This window comes from Camelus ferus, chromosome 15 (genome assembly GCF_009834535.1).
Source record: "Camelus ferus isolate YT-003-E chromosome 15, BCGSAC_Cfer_1.0, whole genome shotgun sequence".
Classification (NCBI taxonomy): domain Eukaryota; kingdom Metazoa; phylum Chordata; class Mammalia; order Artiodactyla; family Camelidae; genus Camelus; species Camelus ferus.
Window position 1 is genome coordinate 28,585,500 of NC_045710.1, and position 18,339 is coordinate 28,603,838.

At 43.7% G+C, this 18,339-nt stretch overlaps 1 protein-coding gene across 2 annotated transcripts in view; it reads right to left on the reverse strand.

Annotated features, from left to right (window-relative positions):
- SLC8A1 (solute carrier family 8 member A1) overlaps positions 1-18,339 on the reverse strand; it is a 394,688-nt gene that overhangs the window by 324,418 nt on the left and 51,931 nt on the right. The window contains exon 1 of one of the 2 annotated variants that reach the window (XR_004326249.1): positions 9,766-10,015. Coding sequence is in view for 1 of the 2 variants with exons in the window: in XM_032497385.1 (XP_032353276.1) it covers positions 6,911-6,979 (69 nt within the window). In the remaining variant the exon portion in view is untranslated. Of the gene's footprint in view, positions 1-6,910; positions 7,073-9,765; positions 10,016-18,339 lie in introns of those variants that run through there. The other variant, XM_032497385.1, reaches the window with a different exon arrangement.

Consider the following 18,339-nt stretch of genomic DNA (forward strand, 5'->3'; position numbering starts at 1 on the left):
TTTTCGCCAAGGGTCTGGTCTGCTTTCCTTAAGTAGAAACAGCTAAGGATGCTAGGACTTTACACAGACAAATGACAAAGAACCAGATAAATGGAAGTCTTCAGAGACCTTCTAACCAGGTTCCAGACACAAGCCCTGAAGATATGCAGAAACCTAAACCCCAAACCGGAAACCTTAGGTGATGAGGAAAGCTGTGCCCCTTCAATTACAGGCTTTTCTATTAAAATCCTCACCTACTCCCCCTGTTCCCTTCAACTCAAGAGTAAATCTTTGCAGTCACTCTTTTCACCTTCTCATCTCCCTCCGGGGACTGGGGATGTTTAATACAAAATCCAATTTCAAGCTCTGTGATAGGAGCATGCAGAATGCCTTTTTTTTTTTTCAAACCTTTTTTAACAAGGAAAACGCTGGTTATGTGCGCAGAGTCTGGTGAATTTCATCAGCTTTTTTCCTGAGTCATTAAGCTTCATCTGCAAGCAGACTGCTTTTCGGAGGATGGAACCCTGTTAACCTGAAAGTTTGTCAGCATTTTAAATTCTCCTGCAGAGTCACAAAGCACAATCTTTTAGAGAAAAGGATACTCTTGAGATGAACCAAGTAGGAAGTAAAATGAAATAGTTTGTAAAAATTCAAGTTGATAGATGCTCACGTAATGGTGACCCTTCATCAATATTCTGTGTTACAATTTCTTAAAATTCCTGACACTATACACAGTGATATGGCTCTAAAACTGAGTGCGTATATATATAGAACAAATCCATTTTTAAAACAGAAGCAGCTTAGAAAGGAACTAACCCAAATTTGTTTAGAGAAAAAATAAATTGAGTAGCTTTCAGGGAGGGAAAAATGTAAAATTTTCATACAAATTCCAGAACACAGTTTACAAAATACACAGTTTCTCTACTAAGTAAGGTATCTAGTGAATATGTCCTTTAAACCAACCCGATACACCTGCATTTGAAGAATTGTTTAAATATTGGCTTATGAGTTACGGTTTTAATGTTAGTAACTATGCCATTGACTATTATATTATTATCTTATTGTGATAGGTGAGATTAGATAGTAGCCTTTGAAAAAGGTAGAGAAAAAAAAGTGGAGGAAGAAATACTAATTGCTTAATCATTTCTTTAACAAGTGAAGACAGTAACTTCTGCCTATCTTTGCTTAAGGAAGGGCTGTTTTCACCAGTATCAATGACTGGTGTGAGACCAGTCCTGCATTAATTCAACAAACACTGAATGTCTATTACGTGGCTGGCAAAGTGCAAGATATTGGGGCTAGAACCGTGAACTTAAACAAACACATCTCTCTCCTCCTGGAACTTAATACTTATCATCTAGCTGGGAAGAGAGAAGACAGATGTTAATATAAATTAGCACCAAAAGAAACATTTGTTTAAATTGTTATAGAAAGAAGCATTTGTTAACTGATAAATAATGGATCTGACCTGCCAGGGTGTTGGGAAAGGCTTGGCTGATGAATTAAGATCTGAGCCACAATTTAAAAAATAAATAAATAAAACACACACACACACACACACACACAAAACACTCAGCAAGAAGCCAGGCTAAAGGTTGCCAGAGGGTAAGGCCTTGGGTTGACACTTTGGCAATCTCCCTTCCCTATAATGGGATTACTCACAGACCTACCTTCTTAATATGCTGGGCTCTGAGATCACGTTTAGAAAATACTAAATACAGCTTCTGTAATTTATATGAGAATTTTCCCCTCTGGATCACAGTCATACAATTGATGTTAATTACATTCACTCTACAATGCTGCTGGGGACAAGCTGGGAGACAGAAGCATCTTTGGTCTGGGGGTCAAAAGAAATGAGTGTTGGGCTCACCTCTCCCTGGCCAGTCATGTGGCCTTGGACAAGTCACTTCCCCTGTCTCAGCCTGATCTGTACATGTGAGGAATTCTGCTAACAATCCAAAACTATAACATTCTAATCCCTCACTTTGGCATTCACGGTCGCCAGCCATGGGAGATCACCTGTCTACCTTCCAGGGTTTACTATTCCTGGAGGTTAACTGAGCTACTGAATGAAAATTACCCAAATATGCACCATGTTTTCCTTTCTCATACTTTTCTGCCTGTCCTCCATGACCCCTCTTGAATGTCCAATTTCCCTTCAGAAAACTGCTTTTATGGCCAGGAAGTCCCCTAAGTCATCTAACCTTGACCCTTCCCCCATTTCCCAATGTGAAAACTCAGGCCATGATACCTTAAAAGACTTTTCAAAGCCATACATCTCAGAAGTGACAGAGCCAGGCTCTGAAGCAAAGGCTCAGTTTCTGGGCCAGCCCTCTTCTCACAACACCAACCCCAATGAATGGCTGGGATTCCTCTGGCCACTGAGGTGGCCTTAGTATCTTTCACAATCTGTGTCTCAGGAATTGAAAAACTATGGCCAACTGGTCAAATTTATCCTACCACCTGTTTTTATAATGTCTATTTTTTTTTTTTTTTTACATTTTGAAAAGATTGAAAAAGTTGAAACAATTTCAAAAAGCAGTATTTCATGATAATGAACTTTATATGATGTTAAAATTTCAGTGTCAGTAAATAACATCGTATTGAACCCAGCATGTTCACACAACATCAAGTATTGTCAACGGCTGCTGTCATGCTCCAATGACAGTGCTGAGTGGTTGGAACAGACCCTGTGGTCCACAAAGCCAAAAATATTTACTGTGTGGCCCTTTAAAAAAGTTCTGTGACCTTTGGTATATGCCATTATGTGTGTCCTTATCTTCTGGCTCTCCATGACAACCTTCCTTGCACAATGAGCATGTTAACGTAAAGGGGCACAGGCAGGGACAGTGCTCTCTTACAAGTCATTTCTCAAGTAGTAAGAACCCATCCTCATTGAGCACTGGTGCCAGAAGCTGTTTCAAATGTTCAAGTATTAAGGTATTATTCCTCACAAAAACCCCATAAGGTTCTCTAGTATTATTACTATTATTACTACTACTACTCTACTATTATTAGTCCCACTTATAGATGAACAAAATGAGGCACAGAGAAGTTATGGACCTTGCACGAGGTTAAATACACCATTTGTTGAATTCACACAAATATTAAAACTAACAATGATACATGCCTGATGACCTCAGAGAGCTTTAGCCTAAGTACCGTGTTTTCGTCAATATCCTCGATCTAGAATCAAAGTCATAGTTCTCTTTGCACCCTAGGAAACCATTGCTAGACATTCAGGGACTCCTGAGGCCAGGAAACACAGGCATATATTTCTAGAGGCCTTCTATTTTATCAAAAAAAAAAAAAAAAAGACCCCAAAAAAACAGAGATATGACTTTGGTGAAATGACTTCATAGTCAGATTAGGATTCAACTATGTTCCACTTCATACTTATAAAGTCATTTAATTTCATATGGCTTCCATTTGCTTATTTATTAAAACAAACAAACAAACAAAAAAAAAAAACTAGATGATTTCTACTGTGTCTTCCAGATCTAGCATGGCTCTAAGCAGCAAGAGCACTGATAAGATGTTCTGAAAAAGGGCCAGGGACAGCTGCACGGCCAGGAAGAGAAAGACAGTAAGGAATCAGGAGAAAAAGAGCCACCAACTTTACCCAACCCCAACTCACAAATTTCAGCTCTAGGGGGCTCACATCCCCCAACATGTGAAAGGTAGATAGTTTGGGAAGTGTGACCTGTAACCTCTGAGGGGCATTTGATAAATGACTGAGCACTTTTGGAAGCTCTATCCTTTTGCCCCTGGCTGATGCCACTCACTCTGGGGACTCTACCATGGTACACGGAGGAAGCTGGGGTTGGTGTGTAGAGTCTGATTCTCTAAACCTGCTGCTAGGACTGGGTGCTATGCATTGAGCAGAGCAGAGCCAAAGCGGGTCCTGGGTCCTGTGCTTTAAGGAGAAGCAAAGTGAGGAGCTGGAGAAACTCAAGAGGGAAAGCACCAGAGCCACTTGGTGCAACGTAAAGAAAGCCAAACCACCTCTGATGGCACAAAAACACAACCATTAAATTTAAGGGCAGAACATGCAGGCATGTGGTCTGTTCCTTGCCTCAGTTCTCAGACTGATACAGCTTCTCTCCTTCCAGACATGCTGGAAATTCATCCTCAATTTTGGTTTCCCATGTAAAATACATGTATACAATGGCTTGTACCATGGCTTATGTTGTCATTTGTTCCAGATCCACAGTTCCCATGCCACGGTCCTGAATGGGACACGCAGATGGTTGGAAGTCTGGAAATGGCCCCAACCTTGCTCCAGGGTGGTCCTTATCATAAATTAGCTGGGGCTGGTTTACGTGTTTCAAAAACAGCTTGTCTCTATTTATTTTCAAAGGCCTTTTCACCCTTGGAAAATAAACTAAAATGCCTCCTCCTCCATGAAGCCTTTTCTAATGTCCTCCCCTTCCTTTCAATTCTACAGCTCTTGGCTCATTAGACTTGGCAACCATTGATCTCACTCGGCTCAGTACCTAGGTGTTCTAGACCACGACACCCCCAAGAACAGAGAACACGGTGCAAAGAGCATGCTTTGGAACCCCCTCAAAAACTGGTACCACCACCAAGTCACTCTTGGACAAGTTCTTTAACTGAGCCACGGTCTTACCTTTCAACTGGGACCAGGATGCTTCCATGCAAGGAAGAGAAAACATGTACAGTGTGCTTAGACTGATGTCTGGAACATAATGGATGTTCAGCAAATGCCAAATAACTCCTCTTCATCATCTGCATTCTCTGAAACGCCCAGCACTGTGCCCTGCATACACTGAGCACTCAATAAATATCATGGTTGGGTTGGACTAAATTGCTGAATCACCCATTTGTCTGTTTGACTTCATCTCACATTAGAGTTAACCAGGAAATTATAAATTATTCTGACTCCACATGCAATGACATCTACAGTGATGACTTTTTCTGTCTTTTCTAAAAAATTAAGATGGACTCTAATATTTACACTTATCTTTTCTAGGTCTATTACATACGCAAGAAAAACCCATTTTGTCTGAATGAGTATCACACTAGCTTTCCAGGTTACTGGTATGAATATTTCAAAATGATACAGTAGAAGCCATTCAAGATTTCAAGGACATCCTTTCACACCAGGGGACATATTTTGCCCATTTCTCAGAAGGCTCAAATAGGCTAAATTTGCAAGAAAGAACAAAGTTTTGTCACATTTGCTGCCCCCAGAAGTAAAATTTCAGGGTGGCAGTCCATCTTTGTCTCTTCTGGCTCTGGCAGTTGGGTTCCCCGGGGCACCTCCGCCAAAGAAGGACCCTCTGGGGCACTAACTGGGCAGCAACCCACTTTGAAACATCTCCCACTTCCTCTGTATCTTTCTGAGTCCCAGACTTTCAGGACTTTTCTGTCTGCCAGCTGATCTGATAAGCCAATTCACATTAAGAAGTGAAGAAATGCTGATGGTTTGTGAGAATCAATGGTAGCTCTTTCCTGGGCAATTCCACTGCACTTTTTGGGGAATTACTTGATAGAATTCCTTTATTCAAATAAATGTCTCTAATAGTGAGAATTTCTGATCCTATATATTGGCCGATGGATAAATGCTTTGAACGCAAGGATATTCTGTGCTTCTCAAATCACCTTCTAGACAGCTGCCTATAATGTACTTGCCCTTGATCCACCAACCACATGTCCTTCACTTCAGATACCAATCAGGACTTTTTCCCTCCTCCATGTCTTCCTTCTAGAATTGGCTAGGAAGTTTTAGGTAAAGAGAGAATGGGATTCTCATGTACCTCTGTCTGCCCTGTTACTTACTATACTCTCTTGGCTGTGCAGATCAAAGATCAAAGGACAATCAAAAACACAGACATAAAACACTTGGGGTTCAATACAGAGTTGTCAGCAAAGAAAGTCTACAAAAAACACTTGAGGCAGCAAGGGCTATGCGCAACTGTCCTCCGAGTGGAGTGAACACACTAGAACAAGGCGCCCGATCTCCGATCTTCGATCTCCTCATCTGTACTCTCAGCTGCTTGTAATGAAAACGTACCAGTAAGAGGAGTTCAGGAGGCTCCGATTCAGAAAACGATTTGCTTGATTTACAAGCCCTGTTGAGAACCTAATCACTGATGAGTTTAAGTCTTCAAAATATGTGTTGTATGAAATATCTTTTGTGATGTGTGTGTGTGTGTGTGTGTGTGTGTGTGTGTGTGTGTGTGTGTGTTTGTATGCGTGAGTGGCTGGGGGAGGTGGGCATGAAGAGAGAGACATGGAGAGACACAGACACAGAGAGCTATTTTTTGGAAGAGAAACAAAGAAAACTGAAAATAATCCCACTGCACTTAATGAAGCCCCACTGGACTAGCCCTGAGTCCAAATCAAAATCTCAGAGGCAAGACTCACAAAGCTCACTTTCCCAGAACCTAGTCCATCTCAGTTAAGTCAGGGAACACCTGACGTTGACTTCCACTAAATTTCAGGTACGTCTCCAGGGAACAGACATCCCTTTGTTCATAGTGAAAATTGGAAACAGCTAGTTCCACGACCTACTGGCTTCGTGAGCCCTAATTACCACTGACAATTAGAAGCGAAGTGACAGGAAGCTGAGGGAGCAGGCTCTGAAATCTAGGGAGAGTCGGGAAGAACATTTGCCACAAGAGGGAGCAGGAGAATCTGATCATTTGGGAGCCTATTTGGTAGAGGTTATGATGGGGGGTCTAATTATGAGATGCAGACAATACTGGAAGATGTTTTGACAAGAGACATTTACCCCTTAGAGGGGGGGAGAAAAAAGAGGATGAAAGCCTCTGAAAGACAAGAGATCTCAGCATAATCTATTCTTAAGTTCTTAGCAAATGTAAATCACCAATTTAATTTTTAGTGAAAAGCAACATACATACACACTGCCAAATTATCAAACATGCGAGATACGGGCTCTACTAACCTCTTTTAATTGTGTATTTCTTTTTCCAGATTTAATTTCTGTTTCAGTTTGGATCTTGTTTCTTTCCATGCTGATGGGGCAGACGGCTTGGTTTGCTTCTTACCTACAGGCTTTTCTCCCTCTACCTGAAGCCATCATGGAGAAAGGGCTCCTGGTATTGGTCTGGAACATGAAGATCAGATGGTACAGTCCTAAAATGCACTTACTCTGGGAGAATCCCATCCATGAGCTCAATGAAAGCTTTAACTTGCTTTAAAGGGGAAATGCAACTTCACTGGATCTCTAGGGCTCTTCTCATCATTTATTTTGTCAAAGAAACAGATTAAGTACTTAGAAGGAAGGAACCATGCATTTACTTTGCAAGACAAGTAAAAGTCTATTTTTGTCTGATAAAAAAAGGTGTTAAATATAGCTTGCTAACAAAATGTTGAAGCTCTCGAATATTGTTTTTTTCAAAACATAGTAAGTTGGGAAGAGCAATTAATGTAATTCCTGCAAACAGTCTCATAGGTGTTACTGACAAAACTTCATCTTCCTCCTGTAATTTCACTTGGAGTTAAAACACTGCTAGGGTTATACATTTTTCTTCCCTTTCATGGTCAACAAAAGGGTTATCTAGTTCTTAAACCGAAATGATACAGTAGCAACCATTAAATAGTAATGATAAATAGAAAGACAGACAGGAGGTAGACAGGTAGATAGATATGCAGACAGACACAGATATAAAGCACAGCTTTCATATTCTTTTAATTCATCACACTCCTTTTCCAGCCCTGCTAAGCTTTCAAGACAGAGTAAACGAAGTCTGATTGTCAGGGACACATACATTCTTTGCTGTCCCTGCACAGCTCCATAGTCAACAATTGTTTACCTCTGTCCAGTTCTTTTCTTTTTCCCTAGGAATCAATCATTCCATATTTAATAAAAGAGCCATTTTAGGAAGAAAAAATCCTTTTTTAATAGATGGGAGAAATATCTGCTAAAGAGCCCTTAGATCCAAATGGAATCCTTCAAGCAGGCAGAATCCGGAAAACGAAACCCACGTAAGAAAACACATCTTGCTTTTGATGAAGTAAGTGGGTCTTCCCTCACCTTCTCACTCACAAGGCCCCAAAGATGGAGTGACCTCTCCTTTCCTTCCTCCTTTTTTTTTCCACACCGACCTAACCTCCCAATGAAGCAAGTTTAGCAAACCCATAGAGCTAAATCCAAGTAACACAGGATTTGAAAGAGGAACCTAAAAGCAACCATTCCCAGTCCAGCTTTGTTTTCTTTTCTGAAATGAATGGAACACCTAGCTATATTTTCCTCCTTCCTTTCCTGACTTGCTGCAGGAGTAGCTCTGAGAGACAGACAGAAAAAAGTGAGTGTGAATTGTGTGTGTGTATGTGTGTGTGTGTGTGTGTGTGTGTTGAGGGGCGTGGATGGGACATATACTTTCAGAATCCCCTACTGGTTGCTCCCCATTTCACTTAGGAGATCTGCACACAGATGCTGGATTGTGATGTTCAATTGCTCATATTGGGAGATACTCAAGCTACGCCTTTAACCAGATCCGATCAGAATCTCCACCTACTCCGCCAGCTCCTCCATGACAGAGATGCTGCTACTGTCTTTACCACATCTGTCGTTTTCAAAAAAGCTTCTTCCACTACACCTACTGATATCCTTTTTTTTCCCCCTTTCTTTTTAGTCTTTACACCTCCAGCAGGACAAAGTTTGTATTGTTATATTCACAACCACTAGTGGCTGACTAGCAGTAGAGAGATAGCGCCAGCAAGGGAGCCAGGCAAAGGGGGGGGGGGAGGTTAAACAAATACCTAGTGCAAAGCCTGACTTTCTTTCCAATGACTGCGGACACCATGCACATTGCTTTCTTCAAAAAATTCTTGGTTAAATTTGATAACTCTGCTCTCAACCCAACCGTTGCCACTTTGTCTGGAGAGGGAAATACGAATTGCCAGCCCAAGCCATTCATCAGTCAACAGACTCCATGAGGGAAGGGGGATTTAAAAAAAAAAAAATCAAGGATGCACACATACTGTATTTTTAAAAGCACTGCCTGGGCGGATTTGGCTTCTCTAGCCGACTGTCCACCCGTAAGACCTCCCTCTTCTTCATTAAGGAGGAGCCAAGGATATCCTCGCATCTCAGAACACAGACCATTTCCCCAAGAGCCAGCAAAGCTCCAGAGGCGGATAATGCATCGGTAAAGTTGCCTTCGAATCTCTCAGGGAAAGATGCCTGTGCGTGCAGAATCCCCAACGCACACGCGGGCGGAGTGCCCAGAGACTCGGACCCTTGAGCCCACTCCCCCACTGCATCTCTCCCTTGCCTGTCCCCCCGCCCCGGCCACACCTCCCTCCTCTCCGCAGTCAGTGCCGAAGAAGCACCCAAGGCTGGCTGGAAAAACGGAGATTCGCGAGTGTGGCCTTGGGGAAGACCCCAGGGATTACCAGCAGGAGGGCTGACCGCGGAGCAAGCCCAGTGGGTGGGGACGCCTGGATCCCCAGCAGCGCTGCATTCCGGGTGGACTTAGCTCTTCGCGCCCTGGATCCTCAAGCCCAGCGCGGTGCAGGGTGCAGCATCTCTCCTTAGCAGCCCTTTCTTCCTCCAGCAGCCGGCACTGGCAGGCGGGCACACTCAACGCCCAGACGCACCAGCCCGAGCAATTTCACTCCCCGAGAAGCACGGACACCCCAGAAAATGGGTAGGGAGACATATACCTACACACAAACAATTTAGGAGCCAGTCCCTTGCCAAAGCGGAGGGAAGTGCAGCCTTCTGAACCACAAACGGAAAATAGTTGGCGGTATCTGACCAAATCCCTCCTGCTGTCCATCAGAAGATCCTACCTGGTCTGGGGGCAGTGTGGCTGGATCCTTTCCCCTGTTCCTCCACGCTAGGAGGAAATACGGCGCACTCCCTCCTTTTAAATAGCTCCCGAGCAGGGAGAGGTCGCTCCCATCTTCGAGAGGAAGCACAAAGCAGGCGGTGGCGGGCAGGCTCCCGTGCAGCGCCGGCGCGAGCAGGAGCGGCGGCGGCGGCGGGCAGCCGGTGCGCGCGGGCGGGAGGCAGCGCCGAGGCCGGGAGGCTGGGAGGGCCGGGGCCCGGGCGGCGCGCGCGCTCCCCTCCCTCTCCCCACTCCCTCCCGCGCACACTCGCCCGCCCGCCGCCCGCAGCCTCGCACTGGCTTACACGCGCGCTCCGGCCCGCCGCCGCCGCCGCCGCCGGCGCCCGGGCTGCCGGGTTCCCCCAACCCCCGCGCCCTCGGCCACTGCCGGCCAGGGGAGCCGGCGCGTTCCTGGAGCTCTGGCCGGATGGGGAAGCCCTTGCAGCCTCCCAGCTTCGGCCGCCGGGGAGATTTTTCGCTGTCCTCCCGGCTCGCGGCCCCGCAGTGCGTTCTGCCTGCGCGCTAGCGCTCTCTCCCGCGCCCAGCCCATCGATGACACGCGCAGACCCGCGCTGCAACTTTTCTTTGCGACCTTCCTGGCCTCACCCACGGACAGGACCCCAACCCCGGCTCGCCTACCCGTTTCTCACCTCTGAAATTGTTCATCCGGATATATCTCTCTTCCTCCACTTCTATCCCTTTGCTAAAGGAAGCTCTCTTTTAGCAAAGGGATCTGGGCAGAGATCAAAGATTTTCTCTGAAACCCTCACTCCGTGTTTTTCCTACACGTTGGCTAGTAGCAGCTGACACAAGCAGATAAAGATATGGGGGCGGGGAGAGGGTATCCCCAGCCAAGAACTCGGATAGATTCTCCCTTTGGTGCTTCCCTCCAAGATTGCGGTTCACCTGGGAATAATGACCAAGAGGCTGTTTAATATGAAAGCCCTGCAGCTTTTAAAACTACAGAGGGGAGTAAAAGCTGAGCATTAAGGTTAAGTTGGGGAAGATCTAATGCAGCAATCGACGAACCATTCATTACCCTTTCCAAGAGAAGCATTATCATTGCCAATACATCACTTCCCCATAATTAATAAAGGAGCACTGCACCAGGCCCTTGCTCTCTTGACAGCTCATTCATCCTTACGAATCCTTAATGACTTGGCAGGATGAAAGGCTAGAGCCGCTGTGGAGTTCACAAACCCGGCTGCAAATCAGACGCACCTGGGAAGCTAGTTAAAAATACAGATTTGAGCGTCCCATCTCGAGACGCTGATGCACTCCTCATGCCGGACTCCAAGTGTGTATTTTTAAAGCCTGAATTGACGTTCGCCACTGGTGTGGTTAGCTAATGTGTGGGGGATGAGAGTGGCAGGGACACCAGCGCATTAGACGGAAAGTAAATTTCTTAGTAGAGTTCTCCCCCAGGTACTTACAGTGCAGCTGTGGGGCAGCCAGACCACAGGGAAAGTTTCTGACTCCGGGAAGCCCACCGTTTGAGTATGAGGCAAAGGAGGTGGAGGGACCAGCGGAGAAAGTAGCTCTCCTCTGCCTCTTGGCCAGTGGCTCTCAACCCTGTGCACTTCAGAATCTCCTGGGGAGCTTTTTAAAATCCCAGTGCTTAGGCCACACCCCAGGTAGAGTAGCTTGGAATCTCTGGGGGTGGGACCCAGTTATCAGTAATTATTTTTAAGTTTCCCTGGTTGATGCCTACCGGTAACCAAAGTTGATAAACATATTCTAGGTCAATGCTCCTCAAACATGAACATGCGTATGAATCACCGAGGGATTGCAGTAGATCTGAAGCAGGCTTGGGATCTGCATTTCTAGCAAAATCTGGAGTGGTGGTGGTGCTGCCTGAATGAAGACTGCTCTTTAATTAGCAGGGGTCTGCCACCCCTTGCTAGTGGTTGAGGACACAGCTTGATGGAGGAAACTTAAAACTTCTTGTCTTGTATATTCCCAGATTCTTCCTTCCCTAAGAACATTTTCCTTTCCCCCTCGATGTGTTAAATTTCTTTGGAAGCCGCTCTCCAAGCAAACGTTTTGTTAGACTGCACTGACTAGTGGGTGTGAACAGAATGACATGTCGGGAGACGCAGAAGGTCTCCATGACTCTGTTAGCATATATCCTCAGCCAAAAATTACTTGGGGTCCTGACTTCAAGAAAGTGTGAGAGGCAGACATTTGGCTTACACTCAAGGAAAGGGGCTTGGAGAGAAAAGTGGCTGCTTTGTAAGTGACATTGAGAAAAGTACATAACTAGACTCCACCCATAGGAAATAGGACAAAGCTAACTGAAGGGACTGGATGGAAGTGCCAAATGAAACTGTGAGTGGACTGCATCTCATCGCAATAGATTTTATTGAAAGGGTGAGGCCTGTTATTGCTATTATGGCCCACTAAGTGAAAGCTTAGATTCTCTTGAAAGAGTAAGGATGCTTGGGCATGCGGTGATAAAAGCCCTGTTCTTCAGTGTCTATATTCCAGTGGTGCCCAAAGTCCATCATGTCAGCAGCTAAGAAGGCATGAACACAACATCTTGGTTCTCTTTATTCTTCCCCACCCCCCCCACCAATTTAGACCGATATTTAGGTTAATATGAATATTTGGGGGAAAAATTGATATTAAATAGTTCTCTTACCTAGAACCATTAAAAATCAGCCTAGTGCCTAGTGATTTGGAACCATTTTTGATTTGGCTCAATTTCTGAGCCCCATTTCTTTTTCCTTTCATTTCCCATTAAAGGCATTTTTATATGGGTTCCTGGGCCCCAAGGCAAATCAAACCTTTTGCTCCCTTGTAAAGGTCATACATGACTGGGTTTTTATTGCAAGAATTATCAAAGGCTACATCACTGGCCCAAGGTAAGGATGTAGGCCGTTACAGGCTGTGGCTTGGGAAAGAAGAAATATCCTAGGGAGGAAGGTGGTAATGTACATCCCAATGGCAATACTATTGCTTAATTGTCTTCTTGCATATTGATTGCCATTCTTTCCTTTGGGCTTAAGAATAGCTGTGGGTCTCCGCTGTTACCTCTCCAAAGCAGTTTGGCATGACCACTTTGGAGACTCCATAGGGATGTCATCACTAAGATTTGTTCTGTTCTGAAGATGATTCTGATTTTCATGAGCTATTTCCTTGCAAACCTTCAGGGGATCTTTTAGCAAACTCATTTTCAAACCAAATGTACATGTTGTGAATTAGGCCCTACTTTTTTTTTTTTAAACCAGCCTACGGAAAAATTAGACATACCATCAGGGGCCCCCCCAGTTTTATTTTTAGTATTTAACATTTTACTGGAACAGCCAATACTTTTTCATCAGAGGGGAAACAAGTACTTCGTAGTAATTCCTTTCACTTTAGTTCTTTGAGTTACTTAGGTCAGATGCCATCACCGGTTCTTGTTGTTGTTGTGCTTGGAGCTGCTTCTTCAGCGTGTTAAAATAGGTGCAGTTACTCCCCACCTCATTCCTTATCCTGCCCGTCTTCACCACTCACCTATCTGTTCACTTACGGTTTCAGTCTGATACTGATTTCTACATAAGTAAAAAGCATGACAGGATCTGCAGCCTGGCCAGCAAGAGAGAGGAGCTTAGCATTAGCCATTTCCCCCACACCTACAAACCCCAGGTGAACCACCCCACCAGGTTTTCTTCGCTGCTGATTGGATGCAGGCTTTTTTGCTTCAAAGGTGACTGTGGGGATTCTTGGTGACTTCTAGGTGCTATTGTCCCTCCTCCCTGGGGTCTTGCCCCTTGCAGTTAAACTTTTACTTGTCTGTTTCGTTTTGCCTAGTTGAACACCATGCTTGAACCCCATCCAGTAAGTGACCCCTGTCGTTAGGTGGGAAGCAGCCTTCCTGGTAGATGTACAATTATAACCTGTCTTTCTCCAGTGCTCCACCACTGTCAAGTCACCTACTTCCTCCAAATTTGTCAGTCTTTGGACATCAAAGGCCTGCACTTCTGCATTTGATTCACTTAGAGTCAAGGGTTGGGCTTCTGCAAAATCCTGACACTTTCATTTTCTATTTCTGCCCTGACTGTAATCTGGGGAAGTGTTTTAACCTCTGTGTGTCCCTATATCTGTGTCTGGAAAACCTAAATCATAAATCTCCTTCAAGGAGTTATGGAAAGGATAAAATGTATATAATGTGCATGACATAGTTCCTGATCATAGTAGTTAATCAGTGGTGTTGTGTTGTTATTATGATTATTGGTAAAATTCTATTAAAATGATATCTATAAAGTAAAAAAGTTTCCTATTAATTAGGTTCAAATAATCAGACCATCTCGTTACTGGTAATGATTATGCCACGACTTTTGCTATACGGCATCTTGTACAGTGAATAATCCAGGGACGTGGATGCCTCTATGGTAGGAGAGAACTTCCTCTCTCTGTAATGAGAGAAGCTGCTTGTGCACTTTCTGATTGTGCAGAGTGTGGTCACGTGATCGATAAAGGGGGCACCACATTCTGGCTGGATCACGGTGTTTCTTTTCCTTTACATCTGGATGTCAACTTGATCTGCTCTCTATAATAAGCCAAGGGTTTAATTTTCAATAGAGACATTAAAATTTTTTTATTTGGGGGGGAGGCCATTAGGTTTACTTATTTATTTATTTTAGTGGAGGCACTGGGGTTGAACACAGACCCCCATGCATGCTAAGCATGTGCTCTACCATTGAGCTATATCCTTCCCCCTCTGACAGAGACATTTTAAACAAATACTGCTACAAGGAAGAATTGGGTTGTCATGTTAATTTCATTAACGGGGGCCTTATCTGGGAGGACATAAACTTTTTCAGTAAGTTTGCATAAACTTTCCCCAACATTGATTCAAGGACTCCATCAGCAGGGACTCAAGAACTCCCCAGGGTCCTCTGTACCAGACGATTGTTCCTCACAATCTAGTTCTGAAGCAATATCCCTGAGAGACTGTACTTCAGCTTTTCCAATAAATCTCTTTTCTAAGACATTGTCTATGATATACAGCTCCCTGACTGCATCTTCCGTTGCTGGCCACTGATTATCATCTTCTGAGAACTGCCAGTTTTTTTGTGGTGACCACAGTGCCCAGACAGTAACCCTTGAAAATAATCATAACCAAGATACCTAAAGGGGAAAGGGACTGAATTTATGAGTGTCTTAATCCATGGTTTCAATGATGCTGATTCTGCTGTCCCTGGAAGTGTCTGGAAATAATGAAACGATATGTTCTTGTCTCTTTAAAAAAATTCAGCGTCTTCCATAGCGTTACAAAAAGAGTCCTTGGCAATTACAAGTAAGAAAAGTTCAGAAACTACATTCTATCTTCCCTCTCATTGAAAATATGATCCTGTCACACCCAAAAGCCTAGCTCTCTTTGCATTTGTTTAAGAATTTGAGCCTGTAGACCAAAATCAATGTTTTTTATGTAGAGACTAAAATTATGCCATCACATCAACGACCTAAATTTTCCATAAGAAATCCTTATGAACTCATGAGGGAATTAGGAGTATCCTCATTTGACAGATTGAGAAAGTACAAAGATTTGCCCAACCCTGCCCCGCATAAAGATCAGTTGTGTGGTATCAAAATAATACTGATGCCCAGGCCCAGGCCTGGAGATTCCACTGGTCTGAAGAGCAATAGCCTTTTTTTTTTTAAAGTCCCCTGGTTGGTTCTAGGTTCCGCCAGAGCTGAGAACCACAAGCCTAATTGCTAATTAGTGGCCAAGTGAAAAAAATCCCCTTACACTGCCACAATGCTGTTTCTATTCTGCAGCTCCATCAGACATTGGTATTTAAGAGAATATCAAAATGGGGACTCTTCTTGGAAATTTCAGAGAATTTACAAATGTTTAAGGGCCTTTCTGAGTCTGGAAGAAACCCACCTAAGTAATGTAATTGCCCTGACAAAGGTGAGCTGGTCGAAAGAGATGATCAAGAAAGTCAAATCCGAGACCGCAGGGCCTCTGTCTATCCTTTTGACCAGTCAGACCCCAGCAGCTAGAGCAGTTTGTGCTTCATGGGAGACAAATTAATAAAGGCACACGGTTCCCTCTTGTGGGACTGACTTATGCAGAAGATGGATTTTGGTTGTTGGGTAAATTAAACTTTTTGGCCCCTGTCCAGTGTAAATTGCAACTTAATAGCGATCATCTCATATCTCCAGTGCAGGCCCTGGTTAGCAACTGACACGGTCACCATATCCACATCCATAGTCCCACCTGGCCACCTGCTCTGTGATGACAGACAGATTGTCTGTGACATTGCAGGAGGCCAGACCACACAGAGATAGCAACCTGACCCAGCCTTAGGCTCGCGCCCGTAAGCAGACTCCTTGTCAGTTATCTCAGCAATTACTCATAAGCTCTCGTTTGACCCAGTTTGCAATTATATCAGAGAATCTCTTATTTCCTGTTAAGAGGGGTTCTTCAGGCATATGTTGTATGCGTATTATGCTTATATTTTCATGTATTGTTTTTCAAGATCAAGGAACCAGGGAACTTCCTGAGACATTTAAAATTGGCCACTAAGCAACTCAATAAAAGCAAAAACCCAGGGAGTGCAGAGAAAAATAAAACATAGTTGAGAACAGTTGTATTAATTCATGTGTTCGTTCATTCCATCGTGTGTTCACTCAACCAATATTTATGAGGACCTACTCTGGGCCAGGCACTGTCCCAGGTGCTCAAGATACACCAGCAAAAGTATCAGTAAAAGTGTCCATTCTCCTAGGACTTACATCCTATTAGGAAAACAGGCAGTAAGCAAGGTAAGCAAATTAACACAAGGAGATCCCAACAAGAAATGAAGCAGGGAAAATGAGACAGAGACTTCGGGGAAAAAGTACTCATTTTCAGGTGGTCAGTTTTGCAGAGAACTGATTTAAGATTTCTCATTTGACAATGCCATCCCTTTTTTGAGAGTCCCAAACAGATGAAAGGATAGAGCTCACAGGGCTTTGTTGGTTTGATCATGTGTCTCTGTCCTGAGTTGAGGTTCCCGCAGGAATTCCCACTTCAGAGCTCCCGGACTTCATCAGGACTAGCTGCAGACGCCAGACCACATGGTTTGCCCCCCTCTACATTCAAGACCATATACACATGATACAGATCCAAGAGTTGTTCCCAAAAGACAAGATGGCTCTCAGAGGTTGCACACAAAACTGCTGTGTTCCTTCCGAGGCAGAGTTGCTGCAAGAATCCTAAGCTCTCCTTTGGTTTAATTTAAAGACTAGCATCTTATTAATGCATCTACATGGCAAATATTACACAAATGAGTTCTCATGGGTGGACGGACCTCTTGCCACAAAGTTAATAGCACTGGTGAGGAGGGAGGGGAATCACATATGTGTAACTTAATGATGGTTCTGGGTTTTTTTCCCAGGAGTTTCTCACACCTTCTTTTTCCTTCTTCCTACTTTTTTATTTGAAATTACATAATACACACAGCATGCACGCACACACACACCCCATTCATACACACACTCTTACACAAACTCACACACTCACTCACATACACGAATCTCAACTGTGGCCAAATATCTAAATGTTGGAAAATCACCATTTGCAAACTTGCAAATAACACATAGAAATGACAGCTAACCTCATTTTTTTCTAATTGTTTTAACATTAATAGTCTTATCTGCCAGATCTTATATCCTTGGTTTCAAGTCTATTTAAAAGCTCAAGGAGGGAGGGTATAGCTCACTGGTAGAGTGCACGCCAAGCATGCATGAGGTCCTTGGTTCAATCCCCAGCACCTTCATTAAAATACATAAATAAACAAACCTGATTATCTACCCCCCCAAAAAATTTTTTTTAAAAAACCTCACAGGCTAAAGCAGATTACAATCCAAGTATTGCCCTCTTTTGAAACTGAACAATGATAGATTTGAAAACTAAAAATGATAGCTGAATTATGTATTTCATGGATCTTAAGAAATCTTTTTTGCCATCCTGTTTCCCTTGTCAAAAATAAAAAAATCTCTCAATGTAGACATTGCTCAAGGAAAGGCAGATTTTAGATGGAAAATCAGTCAACACACCAAATGCCTACCTAACTGGTGCTCACTGATCAATAAGTATGTGTTGAATAAATGAGTCAAATTAGTGGAACATGCCTTATTAGAGGGCAGTCACTTAAGGGAACTTTTGTAGCAGCTTTACTGGCTGAATTTTTCAGTCATTCAGGCAGCAGATAGCAAGTGACTATTCCATTTAGCGCCATGAACTAATAAGTCCTGTGGTGACTGAAAAATGGACTAGACACTGCCCACAACCTCAAGGAATTTATTCTCACAGCTGGAATTAGGCTGTGGAGATTTTTGAGCACATGAGTCAGACAGACAGACATGCACTTCATGAAGTTTTATCTTGTGTGTATGATGTGTAAAAGCGGGCATGGTCAGGGATAAAGAGACCAGAGTTGAGCACAATCATCCCACAGAAGGCCAGGTGAGAGGACTCTGAACAATGACTGGAGAAGAAAATAGGAAAATAGTTATTTTTCACTTTGGCTCAACAGTTGGCAGAATCCGAGTACCCCCA